Source organism: Cololabis saira, chromosome 5, assembly GCF_033807715.1.
Source record: "Cololabis saira isolate AMF1-May2022 chromosome 5, fColSai1.1, whole genome shotgun sequence".
Lineage (NCBI taxonomy): Eukaryota > Metazoa > Chordata > Actinopteri > Beloniformes > Belonidae > Cololabis > Cololabis saira.
This window is the reverse complement of record NC_084591.1, coordinates 32081374-32103612: the sequence shown is the minus strand read 5'-3', so window position 1 is coordinate 32103612 and position 22239 is coordinate 32081374. Positions and strand designations below refer to the sequence as shown.

The 22239-nt window shown below is 46.3% G+C and overlaps 1 protein-coding gene across 1 annotated transcript in view; it reads left to right on the top strand.

The window, feature by feature from the left end:
• The first annotated feature begins 324 nt into the window (after nucleotides 1-324).
• lrp5 (low density lipoprotein receptor-related protein 5) overlaps nucleotides 325-22239 on the top strand; it is a 53177-nt gene continuing 31262 nt past the window's right edge. The window contains exons 1-9 of the mRNA XM_061721571.1: nucleotides 325-581; nucleotides 11840-12040; nucleotides 12118-12334; nucleotides 13390-13458; nucleotides 13929-14057; nucleotides 17847-18043; nucleotides 18548-18679; nucleotides 21836-21924; nucleotides 21999-22217. Coding sequence (XP_061577555.1) covers nucleotides 536-581; nucleotides 11840-12040; nucleotides 12118-12334; nucleotides 13390-13458; nucleotides 13929-14057; nucleotides 17847-18043; nucleotides 18548-18679; nucleotides 21836-21924; nucleotides 21999-22217 — 1299 coding nt within the window. The 5' untranslated portion in view covers nucleotides 325-535. The remainder of the gene's footprint in view (nucleotides 582-11839; nucleotides 12041-12117; nucleotides 12335-13389; nucleotides 13459-13928; nucleotides 14058-17846; nucleotides 18044-18547; nucleotides 18680-21835; nucleotides 21925-21998; nucleotides 22218-22239) is intronic.

Sequence of the window (22239 nt, the reverse complement as noted above, 5' to 3'; positions counted from 1 at the left end):
ATAGATCACCATAATCTAAAATTGGAAACATGCCTTGTTTCTGAAGTAAAGTTTTTTTTATAAAGTTGCAGACTTATAAAACTTATAAAATTGTCATTCTTTATTTTTCTGTAGTTTTACGCCCCGCCCCTCCCATGCCCCCAGAGCGGCTCTGATTGGCTGCTCTCCTGAACAAAGAGCCTGTCAGAGCCAATCAGCACCCTCGAACGGAGGAGCCTTGCTTTTTCGGTTGGGGGGAAGCCCCGCCCCCTCAGGCGGTGACGCGGCAGAAGCCCCGCCCCCTCCCGCCTGCCCTTTCTCTCCCTGCGCGTGCCCGACGGTCCGGAGTACAAAGTAGCGGGAGCGCGCTATCGGGGGAAAACTATTTTCGGGTGAGAAGGAGCTCGAACTTGGGACGTCCACGTACGCGGGCCCGGTGCTGAGAGAGCGCGGCTCGGAGGGAGCGCGGAGCCGCATGTCGACGGAGGAGCGGATCTGCCAGGAGAAGTTCGGGGGGAACATGGAGTTGTGGATTTAAACGGCGGTAGGACCGGGAATGGACGCCGTGCTGCTGTGGAGCTGCCTGCTGTCGGCGGTCTGCGGTACGGTCCCCTCCGGGAACAAAGCCTTCAGGGGGGGCTCAGCCCCCGGGGGGGGGGGGGGACCGGGGGGGACCGGGGCTCCGGGGCCGGACACTTTCTGGGGGGTTAGGTTTACAGGTCCCCCCCACGGGGAGGTCTGTGGTGACAGGGAGAGTCTGGGGAGAGTCTGGAGCTGGGGGGTTTGTTGATGACGAGGGGGGGGGGGGGGGAGAGACAGAGGCGGCTCAGGTGGAGCACCTGGAGGGAAAAGGTGGGGTTTGATGGGTCAGAGGTGAAGGTTGGAGCCGCCTGGATGGGAAAGGTGAAGTTTGGAGCCACTTGTTTATGTAATAATTGCTCTGGGGTCATGTTCTGGGTCTCTGGAAAGGGTCTAGAGACACTGGATGGATGGTAAAAGTGGGGTTCGATGGGTCACAGGTGAAGTTTGGAGCCGTCAGAACAGTAAAGATGAGGTTTAATGGGTCAGAGGTGAAGTTTAGAGCCATCTGGATGGTAAAGGTGGGGTTTGACAGATCAGAGGTGAAGTTCGGGGGCGCCTAGATGTTAACGGTGGGGTTTAATCGGTCAGAGGTGAAGTTTGGAGCTACCTGGATGGTAAAGGTGAAGTTTGGAGCCACTTGTTTATGTAATAATTGCTCTGGGGTCATGTTCTGGGTCTCTGGAAAGGGTCTAGAGACACTGGATGGATGGTAAAAGTGGGGTTCGATGGGTCACAGGTGAAGTTTGGAGCCGTCAGAACAGTAAAGATGAGGTTTAATGGGTCAGAGGTGAAGTTTAGAGCCATCTGGATGGTAAAGGTGGGGTTTGACAGATCAGAGGTGAAGTTCGGGGGCGCCTAGATGTTAACGGTGGGGTTTAATCGGTCAGAGGTGAAGTTTGGAGCTACCTGGATGGTAAAGGTGAAGTTTGGAGCCACTTGTTTATGTAATAATTGCTCTGGGGTCATGTTCTGGGTCTCTGGAAAGTGTCTAGAGACACTGGATGGATGGTAAAGATGGGGTTTGATGGATCAGAGGTGAAGTTTAGAGCCGCCTAGATGGTAAAAGTGAAGTTTAGAGCCACCTGGATCGTAAAGGTGGGGTTTGATGGGTCAGATGTGAAGTTTGGAGCCGTCAGAACAGTAAAGATGAGGTTTGATGGGTCAGAGGTGAAGTTTAGAGCCGCCGAGATGGTAAAGGTGAAGTCTAAAGCCACCTGGATGGTAAAGGTGAAGTTTGGAGCCACCTGTATGGTAAAGGTGGGGTTTAATGGGTCAGAGGTGAAGTTTGGAGCTACCTGGATGGTAAAAGTGGGGTTTGATGGATCACAGGTGAAGTTTAGAGCCGCCGAGACGGTAAAGATGGGGTTTGATGGATCAGAGGTGAAGTTTAGAGCCGCCTAGATGGTAAAGGTGGGGTTTGGAGCTACCTGGATGGTAAAGATGGGGTTTGATGGATCACAGGTGAAGTTTAGAGCCGCCTAGATGGTAAAGGTGGGGTTTGGAGCTACCTGGATGGTAAAGATGGGGTTTGATGGGTCAGAGGTGAAGTTTGGAGCCAGCCTGGCTACTTTGTTGGGCCTCTGCAGTTTCAGTAATTCCTGTCTGGTGTCAAGTGTCCTTCTGTGTTTCTTCTTTCCTGAAGAAAAGAGGTTGGAGAATTGGTTCAGGAAAGAAAACAGGAAAGTTTTCCATGTTCTTATCAGCTTGATTTATTGTTTCTACTATTTAATCAGCATAAATAGTTGAGGCCAATTTTCTCTTCAGATGGATGCAGACATCTGTCTGGTACAGGGGTCACTGATCCAATACTACTGATGTGGAGGAGAAGGCATCAGGCTTAAACGCAAGAATCCTGACTATATATATATATATAAATATATACACACACACACACACAAACCAGAACATATCCTCACGTATAAATGTATTTAACTGTTAATTAAATACAGTGTCAGATGACCTGATCATCATTGAAGTGATGAGAAGATAACATGTGTCGTCATTGTGCAGCACGATGATGGTGCTGGATCCTTCAAGAGTGTGGGATGGGTCTATAGTTAATAAGTCTGTGGTAGAAACTGAGGTCCAGCACCAGTGGTGGGGGGCTCTACTGGTCCAGAGTGTTGCAGCGGTCATCACCACGGTCAAACCTGGCAAAGAAGCGGTTCCGGTCATCTGGAAGGGAGGAACTTTGAGTGTGTGCAGAGCTTGTTGTTGCATTTGTACTCGGTGAGGCCTCTGATGCCCTGCCACACGTGCCGGGAGTCAGAGCTGCTCCTCAATGCGCCTCCTGTAGCAGTGCTTCCCTCATACCTTTCCTCAGTTTGGACCTGGCTGTTCTGTAGGCCTTTCCATCACCTGAGCGGAAAGCTGCAGCCCGAGTCTTTGTGATTAGGAAGTGTCAATGTTCTGTGTGCATGTTGCAGTCTCCAAACAAAAATAATAAAAAGGGCTCAAATTAGAAACCCCAACATAAGGATAGGATTTTATTATCCAGCTGTTGCCTGCTGAAAGTAATTGAATTGTTAGAAATGAGTGCAAACCAACAAAATAACAAGCACACTTCAGTGTGTACATTACCCAACCGAAGAGGCCTGGAAACCAAATGAACCTGGATATTCCAGCCAAAGACAAGAAGACGAGTGGGGGCCCAGGCCACCCCCTATAGGGACGTCAAAGCTACCCCCCTCCCTCCTTACCTAAAAGACCAACCCTAACTTAAACAAATAATGAAAAGTTTAACTACCGGCCATCTCCAGGCCAAACTAAAGACAATGCTAACCAAAACAAAAGGCTAAGTGAAGGAGCATTGTGGGAGCTGTTGTCTGGTCTGTGTCTCTCTGGCACACTGAGCCTGAATCCTTTATGTAGCAGCTTGGCTGTCACAGGTGATTGCTTAGGAAACCAGCTACAGGTGTGCCAGTCTGGGTGGGCAGAGAGACCAGATTAGAGCCAGACAATGATTGGATAAGTAAGTAATATCATGGCCACACGCAACAGTGCAGAATCTATCCATACAGAAGGTGATATAGTCCACTTCTGATGTTGGGGACTAAAGACGTCGCAGCGCTGGGGACTAAAGACTAGTGTTGTTTTTTTCGTAGCCTGTTTCAATTTTAGTTTTAGTCTAGTCTTTGGGTCAAGCTAACATTTTAGTTTTTATTAGTTTTAGTCACGTTCATTCTCCTTTTAGTCTTGTCAAGTTTCAGTCGACTACAAGTCTGAGCATTTTAGTCAGAATTGTCCAGGACCATTTTAGTCTAGTTTTAGTCAAAGATTGTTTTTAACCAAACTCATTTTACATTTCAAACAAGGTTATCTTATTATGATATTATTGTTAACTTATAGCAGGGGTGTCCAAAGTCGGTCCTCGATGGCCGGTATCCTGCATGTTTTAGTTGTTTCCCTGCATCAACACACCTGATTCTAATTAACGGTCGTCACCAGCTTGTCATCAAAGTCTGGATAGTTCTGTTGAAGACCAAGTTCCTTGTATCACGGTTTGATTAAAAAAAGGGACACATGTAAAACATGCAGGACACCGGCCCTCGAGGGCCGACTTTGGACACCCCTGCTAAAGAATAGACTAAAGAATACATTAATTCCAGATACAGAAGATGCTCTAATTTGAGTTTACAACATATTTATTTTTTCCGGTGATTTTGTGGCCGCATTTCTCCCCATCTTTTTCTTTTTCGACGACACATTCGGTTTTTTTTCCCACGTCTACATAGTGAAAATATATTCTTCTTCTCCCAGCCCCAGAGAAGATCCCCCACATGGCCGGCCATCAGTCCCTTTCTCTATTTAACCTATTTTTAAAAAATATTAAAGGTTCATTTTATAAAAAATGAACCTTTTTTTTGTTTTTAAAGGAGCCGTCTGTAAGAAATGTCCAAAACTGGTACTGCAGTCACTTTCAAAATATTGTTGAGCGGCGTGTACCCTCCCCCTCCTCCCCCCGACCAGAGGTTGCCAGGTAGGCTGCAGAATGCAGCAGGAACGTAGGCTGCCATGGCTGCGATAATTAGAGCCGAGCTGGCAACCCGGATGTCGAAACAATACTGACTTGGTGATTGGGAGATAGGTGGAGGGTGGAGCTTCAGAAACAATACTGACTTGGTGATTGGGAGATAGGTGGAGGGTGGAGCTTCAGAAACAATACTGACTTGGTGATTGGGAGATAGGTGGAGGGTGGAGCTTCAGAAACAATACTGACTTGGTGATTGGGAGATAGGTGGAGGGTGGAGCTTCAGAAACAATACTGACTTGGTGATTGGGAGATAGGTGTAGGGTGGAGCTTCAGAAACAATACTGACTTGGTGATTGGGAGATAGGTGGAGGGTGGAGCTTCAGAAACAATACTGACTTGTTGATTGGGAGATAGGTGGAGGGTGGAGCTTCAGAAACAATACTGACTTGGTGATTGGGAGATAGGTGGAGGGTGGAGCTTCAGAAACAATACTGACTTGGTGATTGGGAGATAGGTGGAGGGTGGAGCTTCAGGCCAAAACAAAAAATGACAACATAAACATCAGTTGAGGGCTGCAACTCCTCTTTTTAAACTGGAATATCCTGGCTTGAGTGCTGTTGTCAGTGACATAAGTATTTGAAATGAACATGATTTTTAAATGTCTGTTGACATATCGGGGTCATTTTATGATTCGTTTTATTATTGCTCTTACATACAGCTCCTTTAAATTGAAGTGAACCTAGAGCTCTGCGTTAACGGCATCAACCTCTAACCGGCAGCTGCATCTTCTGGATCTGATTCCCCGCTGCCGCGTCTGGGATTGAGGACGTGACGTCACCCAGCAGCAGAACTAAACCAGAGGAAACTACTTAAAAAATTTATATTAAGGATCTTTGTTAGAACATTTCGTCTTGAGAGTTTTTATTTTGTAATCTACATTTTAGTCTCGTTTTTATTCCTCTACGATATTGCATTTTAACGTTAATTATCGTTATCGTCACGTGACCAGCAGTTTCGTTGCGTCTCGTTTTCCTCAGGTGATAACAGATAGTTTCAAAGTTTATTCAGACGGGACAATGGATATTCATGAACACTACATTAAGCAGTGTAAATACACCGGGTTTAGTAGAAATGCTAGTTTCCACCCGCAGTCCCTACAAACAACCAGACACACTCACACTCACACCTACGGGCAATTTCTCTGGAACAGAAGTGGTCTCACAAGCATCAGATGTCGTCATCAAACCTACATTAATGGTACCATCACTGAAGTGGAGATGAGTGGAGATTCCGACCCACAAGTGGAATCAGAACCTTCTTGCTGTGGGGGCAGCAGTGCTAACCACTAAGCCACCGTGCTGCAAGAACATACATGTTTCTTGTTAATAAAAACATAAATAAAAACATCATTCATCCTTATGTTAGAGTAATAGATTTTAATGTTTTGATGGTATGATGTAACTAGGCATGGGGCGATATACGATATTATCGTATATCGCGATAAAAAACGGCCGCGATAACGTTATCGTGGAGTACTGTAATTATCGCCAATTTTTTTTTAATTTTTTTTTTTTTTAATTTAATTTTATTTATTTATTTATTTTTTGGTCACACAAGGCTACCAGCCAGGTAGAAGCCAGTGTTTTTTTTCATGTATTTTATTAATATTATTTATTATTATTATTATTTATTTAATATTTTTTCAGAGAGTAGTACAATCAGTGTGCATTTGACTACTGTGGCACTTTATTTTCACTCAATCTTTGTGTTGGCCATGCAGCTTTTGTTTTGTATACTACAGAGCAGTGCCTTTATTTTATAATTTTTTCCAGAGAGCCGTACTAAGTAGCAGGCAGCCAGCCACTGTTAAAGTTTCAGAGAGTAATACAATCAGTGTGCATTTGGCTCTACTTTGTCACTTTATTTCTATTTGTCACTTATTTCTTTCGACTCTCAGGGAAGTATTTTCTTACAAAAAAAGAAAGTTCAAATAAGTACCGGTACCGGTACTATAGTTTACACTTTGTAATGCATAACATTTACAGTACACTATTTGTTCTCTACCTCAAGTGTCACTGTGTTGAGAATGATTTGAGAATAAATGTTCTGAAGGAACCAGTGGATCCACGGTTAGTGTTTTTCCTTGCATTTTAAGAATTTTATAAGCGACACGCTAATATCGTGATAATATCGTAATCGTGATATTTTTGTCCACTAATATCGTGATATGACATTTTCATATCGTCCCATGCCTAGAAGTAACTTCCTCTGATGTTTGTAAATGTAACTGTACACATTGTGAATATTGCACTGAAGCTTGATCTGAAGATAATCGTGAATCGAATTTAAAGGAGCATGAGGCTCCTTTTAAGAAATGAGACTCATTAGCGCCACCCTTCACCACGACGGCCGCCGGGGGTACTGCAGCCAACAGTGAAGCCGGCACGGGAGAACGGGGAGAACGCACATGCAGCGTCATGTGACGTCACATCCGCAGGACAGCGCGGGAAATTCGGGACCGAATTGCAGCACATTTTGCAGCACACAGCCTGTTCAAGGCAACGGACAGATATACTAGAGGGCTCCCTCTTTTTGGTTTGGAACGCTTCATCTGACATTATTACTAGAAAAATTTAAACGTATACAATTTTGTTTCATAAATCCAGCCTCAAGCTCCTTTAAATAGCAATATCTGCGGGAAAAATCGCAATTAGCTCTTTTCCTAAAATCGTCGAGCCCTATTTGCAGGTATTCAGCACTCTCACGAGAACAGAAGTCATGTAAACACATGTAATTTGAACCATTTGGACCAGAAACATTTTTCTACGAGAACATTTGATGAAGATGGAAATTACAGATGAGGAAGTTCAGGCCTTGTTGGTGTGTTATTCCAAAGAGGAGGTCTGTTTCCTCCCATGTTTACTTGTTTCTTCTCTCTCTTCCTTTCCTGCATTCTTCACTTCAGGAAGCCTGAATTTGACCTTTGAGCTGTGACTAAAGACATAATGGCACATGGTCCCTCTTATTTAAACGAGAAAGTGGCTGCTTGTGCTGCTAACTGTACTAGAAGACTTCTTTAAGGGGTTCTTGGTTAGTTCTGGCAGGAAAACTTGTCCCGAGCCCATCTTCCACAGGTTTATGTCTCATTGTGAACGTTGCTAAAGGAGCTGCTGCCTTCGGGGTGCTGGACTTCTTATCTCTGTTGGAGCCTGGTCTAGGTGTGTTCCAGTCAGGGTTGCAGTTGTATCACTTTGACATTGATTAACTCGTTGGAACCGATACATGTCAGTGTGGTCCCACCTGTCATAAAGCTGTGGTGCAGGTGCAGATCAAACACACCTGCTTTTCATGAAGGTGCAAGTTCAGCCACATAAAAGTGTCAACTAATTAACAGGCATGTCCGGTAATCAGTACACCGCAGTGATATCGTGGTGCTTGCAGCAGTTTACTCAGCAAATGAAGAATAAAGATTAAAACGTGTCTCTGAGGCCAGTTTCGCCTTGAAGCAGTGTGCAAGTGTTTTTCACAATCGCCATGGGATAATAACTGGCCTCCAGGGGCCTAATGGTATTCATCAGGACCAAAACCTGGTCCCAATGAGACAATCCTCCTGTGGTCCTGGTAGAGTTTGAGCTGACGTGGATGAGACCAATTAGGCGAGGCAGTAGAGGTGATGGGGAGTCCAGGAGGGACCCAACCTGGTCCCAATAAAAGACAACATCATGTTGAGGTCCTTGTTGGTGCTAGTGCCTCTTTAAACAGATTATATACAACATTACATATGTTTTAGTGATGTCTGCATGGGTTGTGATGAATTAAAATCCTTCGTTCTTTTTCTATTTTTAATGTTCGGCAGTTTGAAATGTAAGACATTGTTGAAAGCTTGGTCTTTATCAGAAGTAAATGGAAATCTGACGGGCTCTTGATCGGTCTTTATCAGTAAATGAATGCTAGGAACGTGGGGGTGGAGTCGGTGAAACTGGAGGACGAAGCGCCGGGGAGAGCGCTGCGGGGAGATGGAGGCAGAGATGGGAAGGAATGTAAAGAGATGATATCTTTTCCTGTTTGTGTTGTTCTGGTGTGAAACTGCAGGAGGTTCAGGGCCGGCTGCATTCATACAGGTCTCATACAAATGGGGGGGGGCAGGGCGGGGCTCGCCAAGGGGAAAAAAGGGGGAGCCAGACATAACTGAGAGAAGGTGTAAGAGAGGGAGAGAGGATGTTGTCCGCCTTCATTTGTCTGAGCATATTGTCCCGAGTGGGAGGTGTGAAGAAAATGCCTTCCTTCCTCTCAGCTTCGTCCCTCTGGGACGGCGGTGTGATGGGTTTCTGGGGGTCTCCACTCTCTGCAGGAAGGATGACGGCACAGGTCTGAATTCCCTCAATCCTTTTATCCAGCATGGTGGTTAAAAACGGATAAAAACCTGGAAGTATGAAAAGTGCGGTTCTTCTGCAGCCGAAGCATCAACAGCAGCAGGGTTTTCTTTCATCCAGGAACGTTGTTGAAATCTAGATCTGGGGACGAGACCTGCCTCCCTCCCTCTGCTGGTCTTCAGGGTTGTTGTCTTTGCTGGTTCTGGTTAGGTCCTCTGCGGTCTGGTTCGCAGAGGAGGTCAGGCAGCTCTGGGTTACCGCCACTATGGAAGGCATCATCAGTGGGGCTCTGATTCACCATGGCAACGGAGAGTAGGGGGAGGAGACCTTCCTGGTCCACTTCAGCAGAACTGGACATAGTTGTGCAGGCAGCACTTTCAGGCTTGCTGGGGAACACTGGAGGAGTATTTAGTTAGTGATATAACTTTTATATCATGTTGATTACTTGAGGACTTTGTTACTGTGTGTGCATGAGTGTGTGTGCGTGAGTGAAAACGCTCTTAAAATCCATCAGGGTATCACCTCGACTAGTCATGGTTGACCTGACCACATGAAACCTTTAAAGGCTCAGTTATGCTTCTGCGTCACACCAACGCAGAGCACACGCCGCAGCCGTGACGCCGTGCTGAACCCTTCTGACTTCTCCGTCTCTCCGTTTGGTCGCGGTGCAGTACCCCCCGCGGCCACTAGTTAGCGATCTTTTTCTGAATGGTTTATCCGACTTTTTCCGGTCACAGTAAATCAAAGAAATAAGGACAACTATTGTGCAAAAAACAAAAACAAAAAAAATCACACATAAACGAAGAAAAGAGCCCTGGAAGTTCACTACTGCTTCAAACCGGAAACCGGAAATGCTTCGCTTTCAAACGAACCAATCACAGCCCTCTCGGTCTGCGTGTGCTCGGCGTCTCCTCGACGCGTAGTTACAATTTTCAGGAGGTGCACGTCAGAGACGGCGCAGGTGACGGCGTGTCCTCTGCGTCGATCCAAACCACACGCCGTAGGCACGGCGTCATTTTGACGCAGAACCATAACTGAGCCTTCAGGGTCATTAAAATATAGAGCTGCATCAACGTAATCCATTACGTAAATACGTCGACTTCCACAGAGAGTGTCGAACTGTAGGCCGCTCGGTGGTGCAGTGGGTTAAGCAAGCGGCTCATATACTGAGGCTACAATCCTCCTGCAGTGGTCGCAGGTTCAAATCCCGGCCTGCGCACCTATGCTTCATCCCCTTGTCTAACCCTTCCTGTCTGCAACTTAAATAAAGGGCCACTAGTGCCAAAAAAAATCAAAAGTTGCGAGTACTGTAAAATGTATTATTAATGTTGTTGGCATTTAACAAAAAGGTGTATCAAAAATTGGAAAAAACAAGATTAATCTAAAAAAAGAGAAACATGAAAATAATTGTTAGCGGTCTAATTAAGCCATTAAACGATCCCTATTAAAATACTTTTCTGACAGAAATGCGACACGTCACTTAAACGTATCTAATCACAGCCGTTATTTAGAAACGGACGTCTCTGATAAGTTGGTAAATGCTCACCTCCACTTGTGTCCCGGGCTTACCTGAAATGACGGAGCTACCGAGCACCAGATGCAACGTTCCAGCTTTAAGTCCAGTGTTGGGTAGCTAACAGTAGATGTAACGTCACGTCTGTCCAGATTAAACTGATTTAAAGGACATGAACAGTGTTGATCCTGGATGATGTCATCTGTTGCCATGGCGACAGTAAAATGAGGCTTCTGTAAACCTTCACCTCCAATCTAACCATATTTCCAATTCCATCTAGTTTTAGATTTTCCGAAACGTCCAAACGTAGTTTAAAACATCTTGGGACAAAGTTTTCACACAGTTGGACACCGTTGTAGAACTGTAAATGCTGATGGATGGAGTTAGCAACAGTAACTAAGGGGGGTGGGGCTAACTGACAGGTCCACCCCCCCAAAAGTGAATGGAGGGATGTTAAAAACTAAACTTTTAATCCGCTGTCAAGCCCAGAGTTTCACTAGACATAATTCATTCATCAACCCGGAGAAAACTCTGGTAATGTAATGGTCTAAAGGAGCACGCTTGGTTTTCTTGTTCATGTAATCAAATTAGAGAAAGTACATCAGCTGCCTCAGACCATCCAGTAGAAATTCAGAGCAGGATTTCAGGACAGATCCACAACGTACCTGATGTGTGCAGGAAGGTCGTGGCTTCTCTTTAAATAGCCGCAGCTTCTCGATCGGGTCGTTGAAGGTCCCACCACAGCTTCTCCACAATCGTTCCTTTATTGTTCCCGGTGTTTTTCAGGAAGGTTTACGAGCAGGTGAAGAACCGCTCTGCTGGAAACATCTGGTCCAGATGTAGAAACCAGGACTTTTATTCACAACAAACAAACCGGTACTTATTATACGTTAACCTAAGAATGAGGAGACGTCTGGCACTGTTTTACCGTCATTACTTTTTATAATCTGCCCTTATTCGCTGGTGGCAGCTGTGAATGATTTCAGCTGAGGGTAACGGGCTTGTGTTGGCATCATCTGTTCAATGCAAGTGTTCAGAAGTGACTCTTGGTTGGTGGATTTAAAAAACAACACGCCACGTCTCGTAAGGCTGTACAGCGAAGTAGAGACATGTTTGTCGGGAACAAGCTGGTTGTCTTCAAACGGAGGATCTACCTCAAGGTCCTCAGTGAACTCGACGGGGTCTTTGGCTGGCCGAGTTTTTGGAAACCAGGCCAGCCACTGGCCAAGTAAGGATGAGTTGACTTTTCGGGCCGGTGACTTGCTGATGACTGATCCAACAGAAGCAGCGGTGGTCCAGCCAGAGCTGCAGGTCCAGTCCAGAATCCTCCGTCCTCGCAGTCAAAAACCAGGGTGCTAAAACTACGCCTTGCTGTGGGAAAATGGTTTCAGGTGCTTCATGAGGTCTTCTTCTTTACAGGGTCCCCCCTCCTCCTCTTTGCCAACCGGCGTGATGTGCGGTTGGTTGATGCTGACGGTTTGCGGGGCGAGTCGGCCATCGTCGTCGGCGATCTGGAAGACGCGACGGCGCTGGACTTCCTGTACGCGGAGGGCCTGATATTCTGGACGGATGTCAGCGAGGAGGCCATAAAACAAACGCACTGGAACCAGTCGTCCAACTGTGAGGCTTCCTTCTGCAGCTTCTAGAAAGTGTCTGGCTCTCATCGCCAGCTGACCCGAGTGTGTTTTGTGTTGCAGCCCTGAGGGAGGCGCTGGGGACCGGCCAGACTGTGGTGGTTTCAGGCTTGGACAGTCCTGATGGGCTGGCCTGTGACTGGCTGGGTAAAAAACTCTACTGGACAGACTCAGAGACCAATCGGATCGAAGTGGCCAACCTGGACGGCACCTCCAGGAAGGTCCTGTTTTGGATGGACTTGGACCAGCCCAGGGCTATCGCTCTTAACCCCGCCCAACGGTAGAAACACCTGCGTTTCATGTCTCTACTCGTTACCATGACTCCAGCTCCTCAGGTCCGGTGGGGCATCCTGGGGAAGAAGTTACCGCACAAACATTTCAGAGATCCAAACATGCTGAGATGATGTAAAAATGTGATGACAAGCTCCGATCAGCTGGCTGCTGTAAATGTATAAAGTTCAAGTTTCCAGTAAATCTGTTAATGTTGAAGTTGATGTTGACAGGAGTTTAAAATCATCGAGGTTTCACTGACATTAAGGAAACTGTTCAAGGTAAAAGAACATGTAGTGAGAAATGTAACAAGCATGATTTCAGCTTGAAGCAGGAGTGGTGAGGAGGCTAACCAGAAGCCGATCAGCTGTATGGTTGTGTGGTCCTCTGCAGCAAATAAAGACATTAAAAAACTCCAGCCCGTCACAAAATAGAGCTGCAAGATCAGCTCTTAACTGCTCTTTTAAAACTAATGTCACCAAGATGCACTGGCTGACTGTTGAGGCTAAAATAACATCTAGTCTTCTCATGTTTATCCAAAATGCAGTTGTAGATGGAAAACCGAACTTTCTCACCCACAGTTACCAAACTAGACAGGTCAGCATGGGTCATCTTGAACTTCCCAAGCCTAAATCAAATCAACTCACAAACTCAGTCATCTACAGTGGAACTTATTATCTACATGTATTAAACAAATCGGCAACAAATACCTATTTAAAAAAACACTCAAACAGAAACTAATGAGAGAGACCACACGACAGGACTAACGCCACTTGTGTGTTTATTTAGGACTAAAATCATTACTCTGTCTGAGCCTCTGTACATGCATCGTTTAAGGTATCCGAAACAATGATCACAATTTTGTATGTAAATTTGTTTGGCTGACAAGGTGTCAGTTGATGTTTGTATGATTTTATGTGGAGCCCAGGAAGATTAGCAACCGCTGCAGCGGAAGCTAATGGGGATCCGAATAAAGAATAAAGCTGTGACCGTGCTGCTGAGGCGGGCTTCCCCTCTGCAGGGGCAGGTTTCCCCTCCGCTGACCTCTCTGTTGCCCCCCTGCAGGTACATGTACTGGACAGACTGGGGGGAGGAGCCCAGGATAGAGCGCGCTGGCATGGACGGCAGTAGCAGGTACGGCACTTTCACAACCCTCCAGCCGTGAGCTGGTGGAGGCACCGGTGCATCAGGGGTCACCCCCCTACCGGGGGGGTTAGTTCAGGAGTTCAGCATGTACCAGACATGTCAGCTCTCCATGTGACAAAAATAGCAGATACTCTAACATTCAAGTAAGGCTGAGTTTAGGCAGGTGTTATATCTATATATCAGTAACAAAACAGCGTGAGTGTAGCGTTCGGACAACTCCTTGTCGTTCCTACTTGTTTTAGTTGTCCCAGCGATGAAGCTGCATGCTCTATTCAGCTCTGTAGCTTTCTGCTGACATGAACAGTCAGAGGATAAAGATGGTGAACAGAGCTCCTCTTGGAGCAGTGGATGAAAGTCACGTCACACAGATCTCCCGTGCGAGTGGACGCAGTAACAGTGAACAAGTTTCAATAAAAACATTAAACGTGTTGGTTTCATGATCCCATGTGTCCCAACAGGAAAGTGATCGTGAACGTGGACATACACTGGCCCAACGGTCTCACCATCGATCTGGTGGAACAGAAGCTGTACTGGGCCGATGCCAAACTCAGCTTCATCCACCGGGCCAACCTGGACGGGTCATCACGGTACGGCCACAGATCATACAAGCTATGCATCATTTAACACACCATGATGTCCACATGCAGCGCATAACGCTAAGCTTTATTCCAACCTAACAAAACACAATGCAGAGCAGGTATGAAATGCATCATAGGGTTGGGAATGCCACAGAAAAGCATCTTTAGGGACAAGCTCCTGCTGTCATACTAGCCTGGTAATGGTTTCAAGCCAAGATTGTAAAGGTGTGAAGATGACTCGCTCCGAGGAGAAATCTCACTGAGCTAACGGCTGAAAGGAACAACAACTTTCTGTAGTACAACTCTGAATTCAGCGTCGTCTTCGGGGTTTCACCTAGAGATGCACCGATCAGGATTTTGAGGGCTGATGACCGATCACCAAAAGCAGTATCTGCCGATCCCGATATCACTGATCACAGCGGGAAATCCATAAATTCGTCAATATTGTTGTCTCATGTACATGACACTGACATTGTATTATTAGGTATAAAAATTAGGAGATGAGAAAGTATCATGAATTGACTGTTTTATTGCAGGCTGAGGTAGGGCTGTGCGATTAATTGATTTTAAATCTAAATCGGTTTTATTAATCAAGACGATGTTAAAAAAAGGAAAATCGATTTTCCTTTCTTGCAGCTGGCTGGATTACAGACAGAGCTCGTCTAGTCATCTTTGTTTGGTCAAGAAAATTGTAAATGTTGTCACTTTACTAAACTCAAGGAGGATTTAGTATCTTTCAATTGCACTTCATTCCCAATGGGGAAATTTGTTTGCTATTTTTCTTTAAAAATAAAGATTAAATATATGAAACAATTTATTCCATTGTCTTTTGTAGTTTTACCAAAAAAATCAAAATCAAAATCGAAAATCGGGTTTTCAGAGAAAAAAATCGGGATTTTATTTTTGTCCAAAATCGCCCAGCCCTAGGCTGAGGCAATGTGCAACATTTCCCTCTAGAGACTCTTAGACGACTTAGACTCGGCTTACAAAGAGTAAGTGTAGCTTATTAGCTTCAGTTTTCCTGTGGCGGTAATTATGTACAACATGTGCAGCAACACAGACAACAGTAGACATGTCACTCTCTTAGAGTTGATAAAAGGTTGTAAACTATAAAACTTAGTTTTCCTGTGGAAAAAGGAATTAAATCTTAAAGTAAAAAATGAATTATAAATTATTAAGCTTTGCGAAAGCTTTAGTGGTAGCATCCGCCGCGTGTGAGGAAACTCTTGTGAGTGAAGCAAAACTCTTCACACTACAGCTCCACATGTCACTCGTGAAGCCGACTGATACGATTGTCGTCCTGCATGAGGCTTTGGACTGTATATAGTCTGGTATAACTCCGGCAGACATTCATCAGTGAAAATATTTATGTCTCGGCTGCGGGTACCGTGGATCCGAGCAGCTAACGTCGCGCTTAAACCCGACGTCTTCTACAACAGAAAGTTGCTGATGGTCAAGGCATATGAATCCATTACCTTAGAATGTAGTTTTTAATTTTTCTTGCTGTTGCTGCTGTTGTTTATAGGTCTCTGTTACGTTCAGCTGAGTTAGCGGCGTTGCTCCTTTTCTTTCTCTGCCTTAGCAGCAGACAACTTTGAAAACTCAATATAATCTGTGTGAGAAACTTTCAAATGTCTTATCAGCTTCATTGTATTGAAATTCTTTTGTAACATTCCTCCTCGGGGTATTTCCTTTGCACACAGCTTACAAACTGCAAATTGGTTGTCCTTTTCGAACATTGTAAAACTCTCATATTGATGCTCTGTAGAGACGGCCCCGCCCCCTTAGGAGACCTGGGTCTGAGATTCTGTATTGGTGGAAGTGTTGAAGTGAATTGGAGGAGTTAGTGTCACAATGTTAGTGACGCGAATGCGTCCAGGAAGTAATTTTGGTGCAGCATCTCAGAAACAGGCCTCTTTAGGGAGTAGATGAAGTCCAATACCGTCCACAGTAGTGTTTTGGACGGCAGGCCTGTAATCCCAGACACCGGCAGATCAATGTTCAGCTGAAAGGGCGAGGAAGTCAGAGAGAGTGAGCTGTAGAGACAGAATTAAAGACAAATAGAGGGGGGTCCAACACAAACAGGGCGGTGGAGGCCTCGTAAACCCTCAGGGATCAGCAGATTTACTGCTGTCCTTCAGCATCTGTCAGACGTGTTAATACAAATGCTGACGTGGTTAGTCTCCCCGTCCGTCCTCTGAACCAGTGGAGTGAAACCACTGCCGTTGGTCCTTCCAGGAATCTGACAACCTTGAGAGCCAAGCTGCTGCCAGGTTCTCCTCGCCTGATGAAAGCTGGACGTGACCCTGATCAGCAGTTTGTTGAGAAATAAAGTTCATAACTGTTTAGGTCGGGAGTAATGAAGCCTTTCCGGTTCCACCGTGACGCTTTTGGACGGTCTGGACCCTGACCCTGGTGGTCGGTAGAGGAACTGCAGGTCTGGATCTGGACCCTGGTGGTCGGTAGAGGAACTGCAGGTCTGGATCCAGACCCTGGAGGTCGGTAGAGGAACTGCAGGTCTGGACCCGGACCCTGGTGGTCAGTAGAGGAACTGCAGGTCTGGACCCGGACCCTGGTGGTCAGTAGAGGAACTGCAGGTCTGGATCCAGACCCTGGTGGTCAGTAGAGGAACTGCAGGTCTGGATCAAGACCCTGGTGGTCAGTAGAGGAACTGCAGGTCTGGATCCAGACTAGGGATGGGCGATATTTTACCGATCACGATAAACCGTCAAAAAAATTCCCCACGGTAAGAATTTGTCATCTCACGGTAAAAACGATAAATTGAGGAAATGAGCCTGAAAGAAAGAAAGAAAGAAAGAAAGAAAGAAAGAAATGAGCCTGAAAGAAAGAAAGAAAGAAAGAAATGAGCCTGAAAGAAAGAAAGAAAGAAAGAAGAAAGAAATTAGCCAGAAAGAAAGAAAGAAAGAAAGAAATTAGCCTGAAAGAAATGAGCCAGAAAGAAAGAAAGAAAGAAAGAAAGAAAGAAAGAAAGAAAGAAAGAAAGAAAGAAAGAAAGAAAGAAAGAAAGAAAGAAAGAAAGAAAGAAAGAAAGAAAGAAAGAAAGAAAGAAAGATTCCCGTTGATGACACTCTTTGTATTGGTATTTTTTTTATCGTTATTGGGATAAATGCCAGAAATTATCGTGATAAATGTTTTTGTCTATACCGCCCATCCCTAATCCAGACCCTGGTGGTCGGTAGAGGAACTGCAGGTCTGGATTAGACCCTGGTGGTCGGTAGAGGAACTGCATGCTGATAACAGATTGATTTAAATGGCCAGGTGGCTGCTGGGAAAAGACACTCAGTTGAGAAGGAATACTGTTTTTTTTTATTTTTTATTTATTTGGTATAACTATCACAGCTCCTCAACAGAACGGCTCTGGGTTTGTTTGTACCAGCAAGCTCTTCAGGATGCTCTAGCGCCCCCATGTGGAGCTGCTGTGGGTTTTGTCCTCCGGTCCCGGTCTCGGCCCAGGTCCCGGTCCTGGTCCCGGTCTCGGTCCCGGTCCTGGTCCCGGTCTCGGTCCCGGTCCTGGTCCCGCGATACACGGCTGGCACCTCAGGGGAGGTTAACCAGGGGGAAATGGTGCAGCGGTCAGCGGCACACAGAACCGCAAGATGTTTTCACTGTGAAATGAAAGTCCACGATACCGGTGAAGCTGTCAATCATCTTCATCCTACTGATCTCAGATATTGATCCAATCCCGGTGTCAGATATTCATCTGATTGGTCTTCTGCATGAGATGTCAGTTGATGTTTATCCAAGTTGTGAGTTGATGCTGTTGCTCCTCTGTTGCAGAGAGGCCGTGGTGGAGGGCACCCTGACCCATCCTTTCGCTCTGACGTTGTCCAAGGAGACGCTGTACTGGACGGACTGGCAGACCCGCTCCATCCACGCCTGCAACAAACACAGTGGAGACAAAACCAGGGAGATCCTCAGTGGCATCTTCTCTCCCATGGACATCCAGGTCCTGGAGGAGTACCGGCAGCCCGACAGTAAGTGCAGCCTCCTACCCGTTTACGTGAATCCCGTCATCTCTCTGGGGTTACACATGTAGAAAGATGTAACTGAACCCCTGAAGTCTCCTCTGTTCATCCACAACCTCCACCCGTCAACATCTGTGTACGTGTCGGAGCAGCCGCTGGAGTTTTAATTTGAAAATCTACGTCTTTATATTGTTGTCTGACTTCCTGCCAGCTGTGTCTGCCACGTGCGACTTAGCTGTGAAATAGAAAAATAACACTAAAATAGTTTTGAGAGGAGCAGAGCGGTTTTTAAATGCTTCCGGTGAGACGTGAGGATGGAGAAGGAAGCAGGCCGCTGGCTTCCACTCCCAGTGGGCCTTGGGGTTAAAGGGGGAGGGGCTCGTGCTTGTTTTATGATTCTCTCCTTATTCTCCAAAAGTATCATAAATAACAACAAGCTCAACTCCTGTTCCACATTTCCATGGTCTCACCTTCTTGTTTCCTCCTCTTTGATCTGTCTTTCCGTCCCGACAGTCCAGACGCCGTGCACCAACGACAACGGCGGCTGCAGTCATCTGTGCCTGCTGTCTCCCGTCCAGCCGTTCTACAGCTGTGCCTGTCCCACTGGAGTCCAGCTCAAACCGGATGGCAGGACGTGCAAGCCAGGTATGATACCGCCTGTAACTTAGCTGGCAGTCCTGAAACCGGGTCCTAAACGGGTCTCACTGCGACTGGCTGGACCTGGTTGCTGTTTAGCTGCTGCTAACAGTCTTTGAGGTCGGAGGGCGTTTAATGTTTTCAGCTGTGGACCCTCAGCTGGACGACACTTTAACAGGCTCTCCAGAGCAATAACCTCTGGCTGTCTTCAGCCACATGGACCAGACTTTACCACATGGGTCTGACGTCAAAGGGCATCACTAAAACGTTGTCCACCAGCGTTTCAGATCTAGATCCTACACAAGCCGTTGGACTAGGGATGGGCGGTATGGACTAAAAAATGTATCACGATAATTTCTGGCATTTATCCTGATAACGATAAAAATGAGGATAAAAAAATACCAATTCAACTCCACCTTTTTAACTATAAATCTATCTCGCTCTCAGATCTGCCATGTTTGTTACACAAAAACGTCATCAACGGGAATTTATCTTTCTTTCTTTCTTTCTTTCTTTCTTTCTTTCTTTCTTTCTTTCTTTCTTTCTTTCTTTCTTTCTTTCTTTCTTTCTTTCTTTCTTTCTTTCTTTCTTTCTTTCTTTCTTTCTTTCTTTCTTTCTTTCTTTCTTTCTTTCTTTCTTTCTTTCTTTCTTCCTTCCTTCCTTCACGTAAGTTGTGCGTGGATTTAACACAGAACCATAAATCAGCTTTACACAAAAACATCATCAACGGGAATTTATCGTTTTTACCGCAAGATGACAAATTCTTATCGTGAGGAATTTTTTTGACGGTATATCGTGAACGGTAAAATATCGCCCATTCCTACGTTGGACCATAACTAAAAATCATGGTTAACTTTCCATAGGCGTCTTTTGTTTTCTGATTCAGTGTCTTGAGGTTCCTGGGTCGTGGTAATTAGTGCGGGTTAGTAATGAATTAGAGAAGCCGGGTCGCTGCTGGGACTCTTCATCGACACTCGTTAGAACATCAGTGTAGGACACAAGCCGTCCACGTCCTGAAGGGTAGAACTAGAGGCTGGAAGGTGGAGAAGCAGATGTGGGTTTTGACAGGGTTCTGATGGGGATCCATGAACCCCACTGTCAGCCAGCTTTAGTGCTGTGCGGGTCTTTGTGTCTGGACTGAGGTGCAGTGAAGCAGGGACGGGTCTATCAGCTGGAAAACCAGTAAAAATCCCCAGCTGAGCGGCGCCGTGGTGGTTCCCACGCCGGCCAGACAATGGAGCCTCAGTGAGGACAAACCCAGCGCTGAGTTAAGGCCCGGCTGCGTCTGTGGGCCTGTGTTCTGGGATCGTGTTAAACGAGAGCGAAGCGCGCCGGCCAATCGGCCGGCCGCTGCTCACAATAAACATGACAATGGGGCATTGTGTCGGCCCGCGGTGAGGGTGTCTTTGTGGCTCAGCGTCTAATTTGTTTTGCTTGGCTGCTTAAATTGGAGCCGTCTGTTCCGGCGCTTCCAGACGAGCGTTGGACCGCGTGTCCGCTGGAGCAGCGTGGACGAGTCCAGCCTCCCTCAGTCCTGTAGGTAACGGTGATGCAGACGACAAGGGACGCTCGTGGTCCACGCTCCTCTTTTTAACCAGAAACAACATTCCTGTCTGCGCCAACGTCACCACAAAAATAAAGACATAACTGCACATCAGCCTGGAAAAGGCTCCGCAGCCATTTCCAGGCGGATGCCAGGTTTCCCAGGAGTGGAGATCCTGGTACACGTATACCAGAGGAAGCTCCACCTCTGAGCCTGCAGGACTCACTGACTCCACCTTTGAGCCACTTCTCAGCTGATCGGTGGGATCTGCAGGCTGGTCTGGTGGTGTTCCCCTGACTCCATCCGCTCCATTGATCAGGAGCATTATTGAGACTGCTCAGGGTTTGGTGTCTGGCCCGGAGACTCGCATGACAGTGCTGGATGTTCAGGATCATTTGCCAGGAGACTGAACCGGGAAGGTCCGTTCAGAGGAGTCTCCCGGAGGAAACCTCTACTGAAAAAACCTGGGAGCAGGACTGAGGTTCCAAACCTGCATCCGAACAAACCAGCGGACTTCTGGGACCTCGTCCTCTGGACTCATGAGACCAACGTGGACATGTTTGGTCTTAATATTATTGTTTATTATCATCTAATATTTATTTTCCCAGTTTTTTGCATATATATTAATTGTTAATACCAAATTTGGCAAAACCTGAAGGCCACAAATATACGCACTTTGATCTTGACCACACCCTAAGCCCTAGACCAGCGGTCGGCAATCCAAAATGTTGAAAGAGCCATATTAGACCAAAAACACAAAAAACAAATATGTCTGGAGCCGCAAAAAATGAAAAGTCTTGTATAAGCCTTAGAATGAAGACAACACATGCTGCATGTATCTATATTAGTTATTACTGGGGGAAGTTTTTTTTTTATTATGCACTTCGAGAAAAAAGTTGAAATCTCGAGAAAAAAGTCGAAATTTCGAGAAAAAAGTCGAAATGTCAAGATAAATGTTGAAATACAATCTTGAGACAAAAGTCGAAATGTCGAGAAAAAGTAAAAATATTGAGAAAAAAGTCGAAATGTCGAGAATAAAGTCGAAATGTTGAGAAAAAAGTCAACATTTCGAGAAAAAAGTCGAAATGTTGAGGAAAAAAGTAAAAATGTCGAGAAAAAAGTCAAAATTTCGAGAAAAAAGTCGAAATATCGAGATTAAAAAAGGAAAAAAAAAAGGTCAAACATTTTTGAAAAAGCTCCAGGGGGCCACTAGGGCGGCGCTAAAGAGCCACATGCGGCTCTAGAGCCGCGGGTTGCCGACCCCTGGTCTAGACCATACCTTACCTGGAGCACCAGAAATCCTCCTGAAGTTGTCTGTAAATCTCTAAAACCTCCAAAGAACGGTTTACCTGCAGCTGAAGTCGGGACCAGCTCTTTTCTGCAGCCTTGATTCTGCTGGCCCCCCATTTGAAACCCCAGACCATCATGCTCCACCAATGATCTCACGGTGGGTCTGAGGTGTTTCTGCTGGTTTTCTCCACACATGGTTCTCCAGACTGGTTTGTTCAGATTCAGGTTTGTGGAGCTCAGGCGTGCCTCTGTGGCAGGTCCTGCTCCAGTCCTCCAGCAGTGTCCTGGACCAGACAGGGTTCAGCTAACTCTGGCTCATGCCGTGTGTTCAGGGGCGGAGCAAGTTCTGCTGCTGGCTCGACGGACCGATCTGAGGAGAATCTCCCTGGACCTGCCGGACTTCACCGACATCGTCCTCCAGGTGAGAGCCGTCACACATGACTCACCCGTCCTACCTCACCTGTCCTTCCTCACCTTGGCCCTCTCCTTGCGCAGGTCGATGACATCCGCCACGCCATAGCGATAGACTACGACCCCATCGAAGGCTACGTCTACTGGACGGACGACGAGGTTCGTGCCATCCGGCGATCCCGCATCGACGGCAGCAACGCCACAGTGCTGGTCACCACGGAGATCAACCACCCAGACGGCATCGCTGTGGACTGGGTGGCCAGAAACCTGTACTGGACGGACACCGGCACTGACCGGATCGAGGTGACGGGGGCAGGACTCGTTT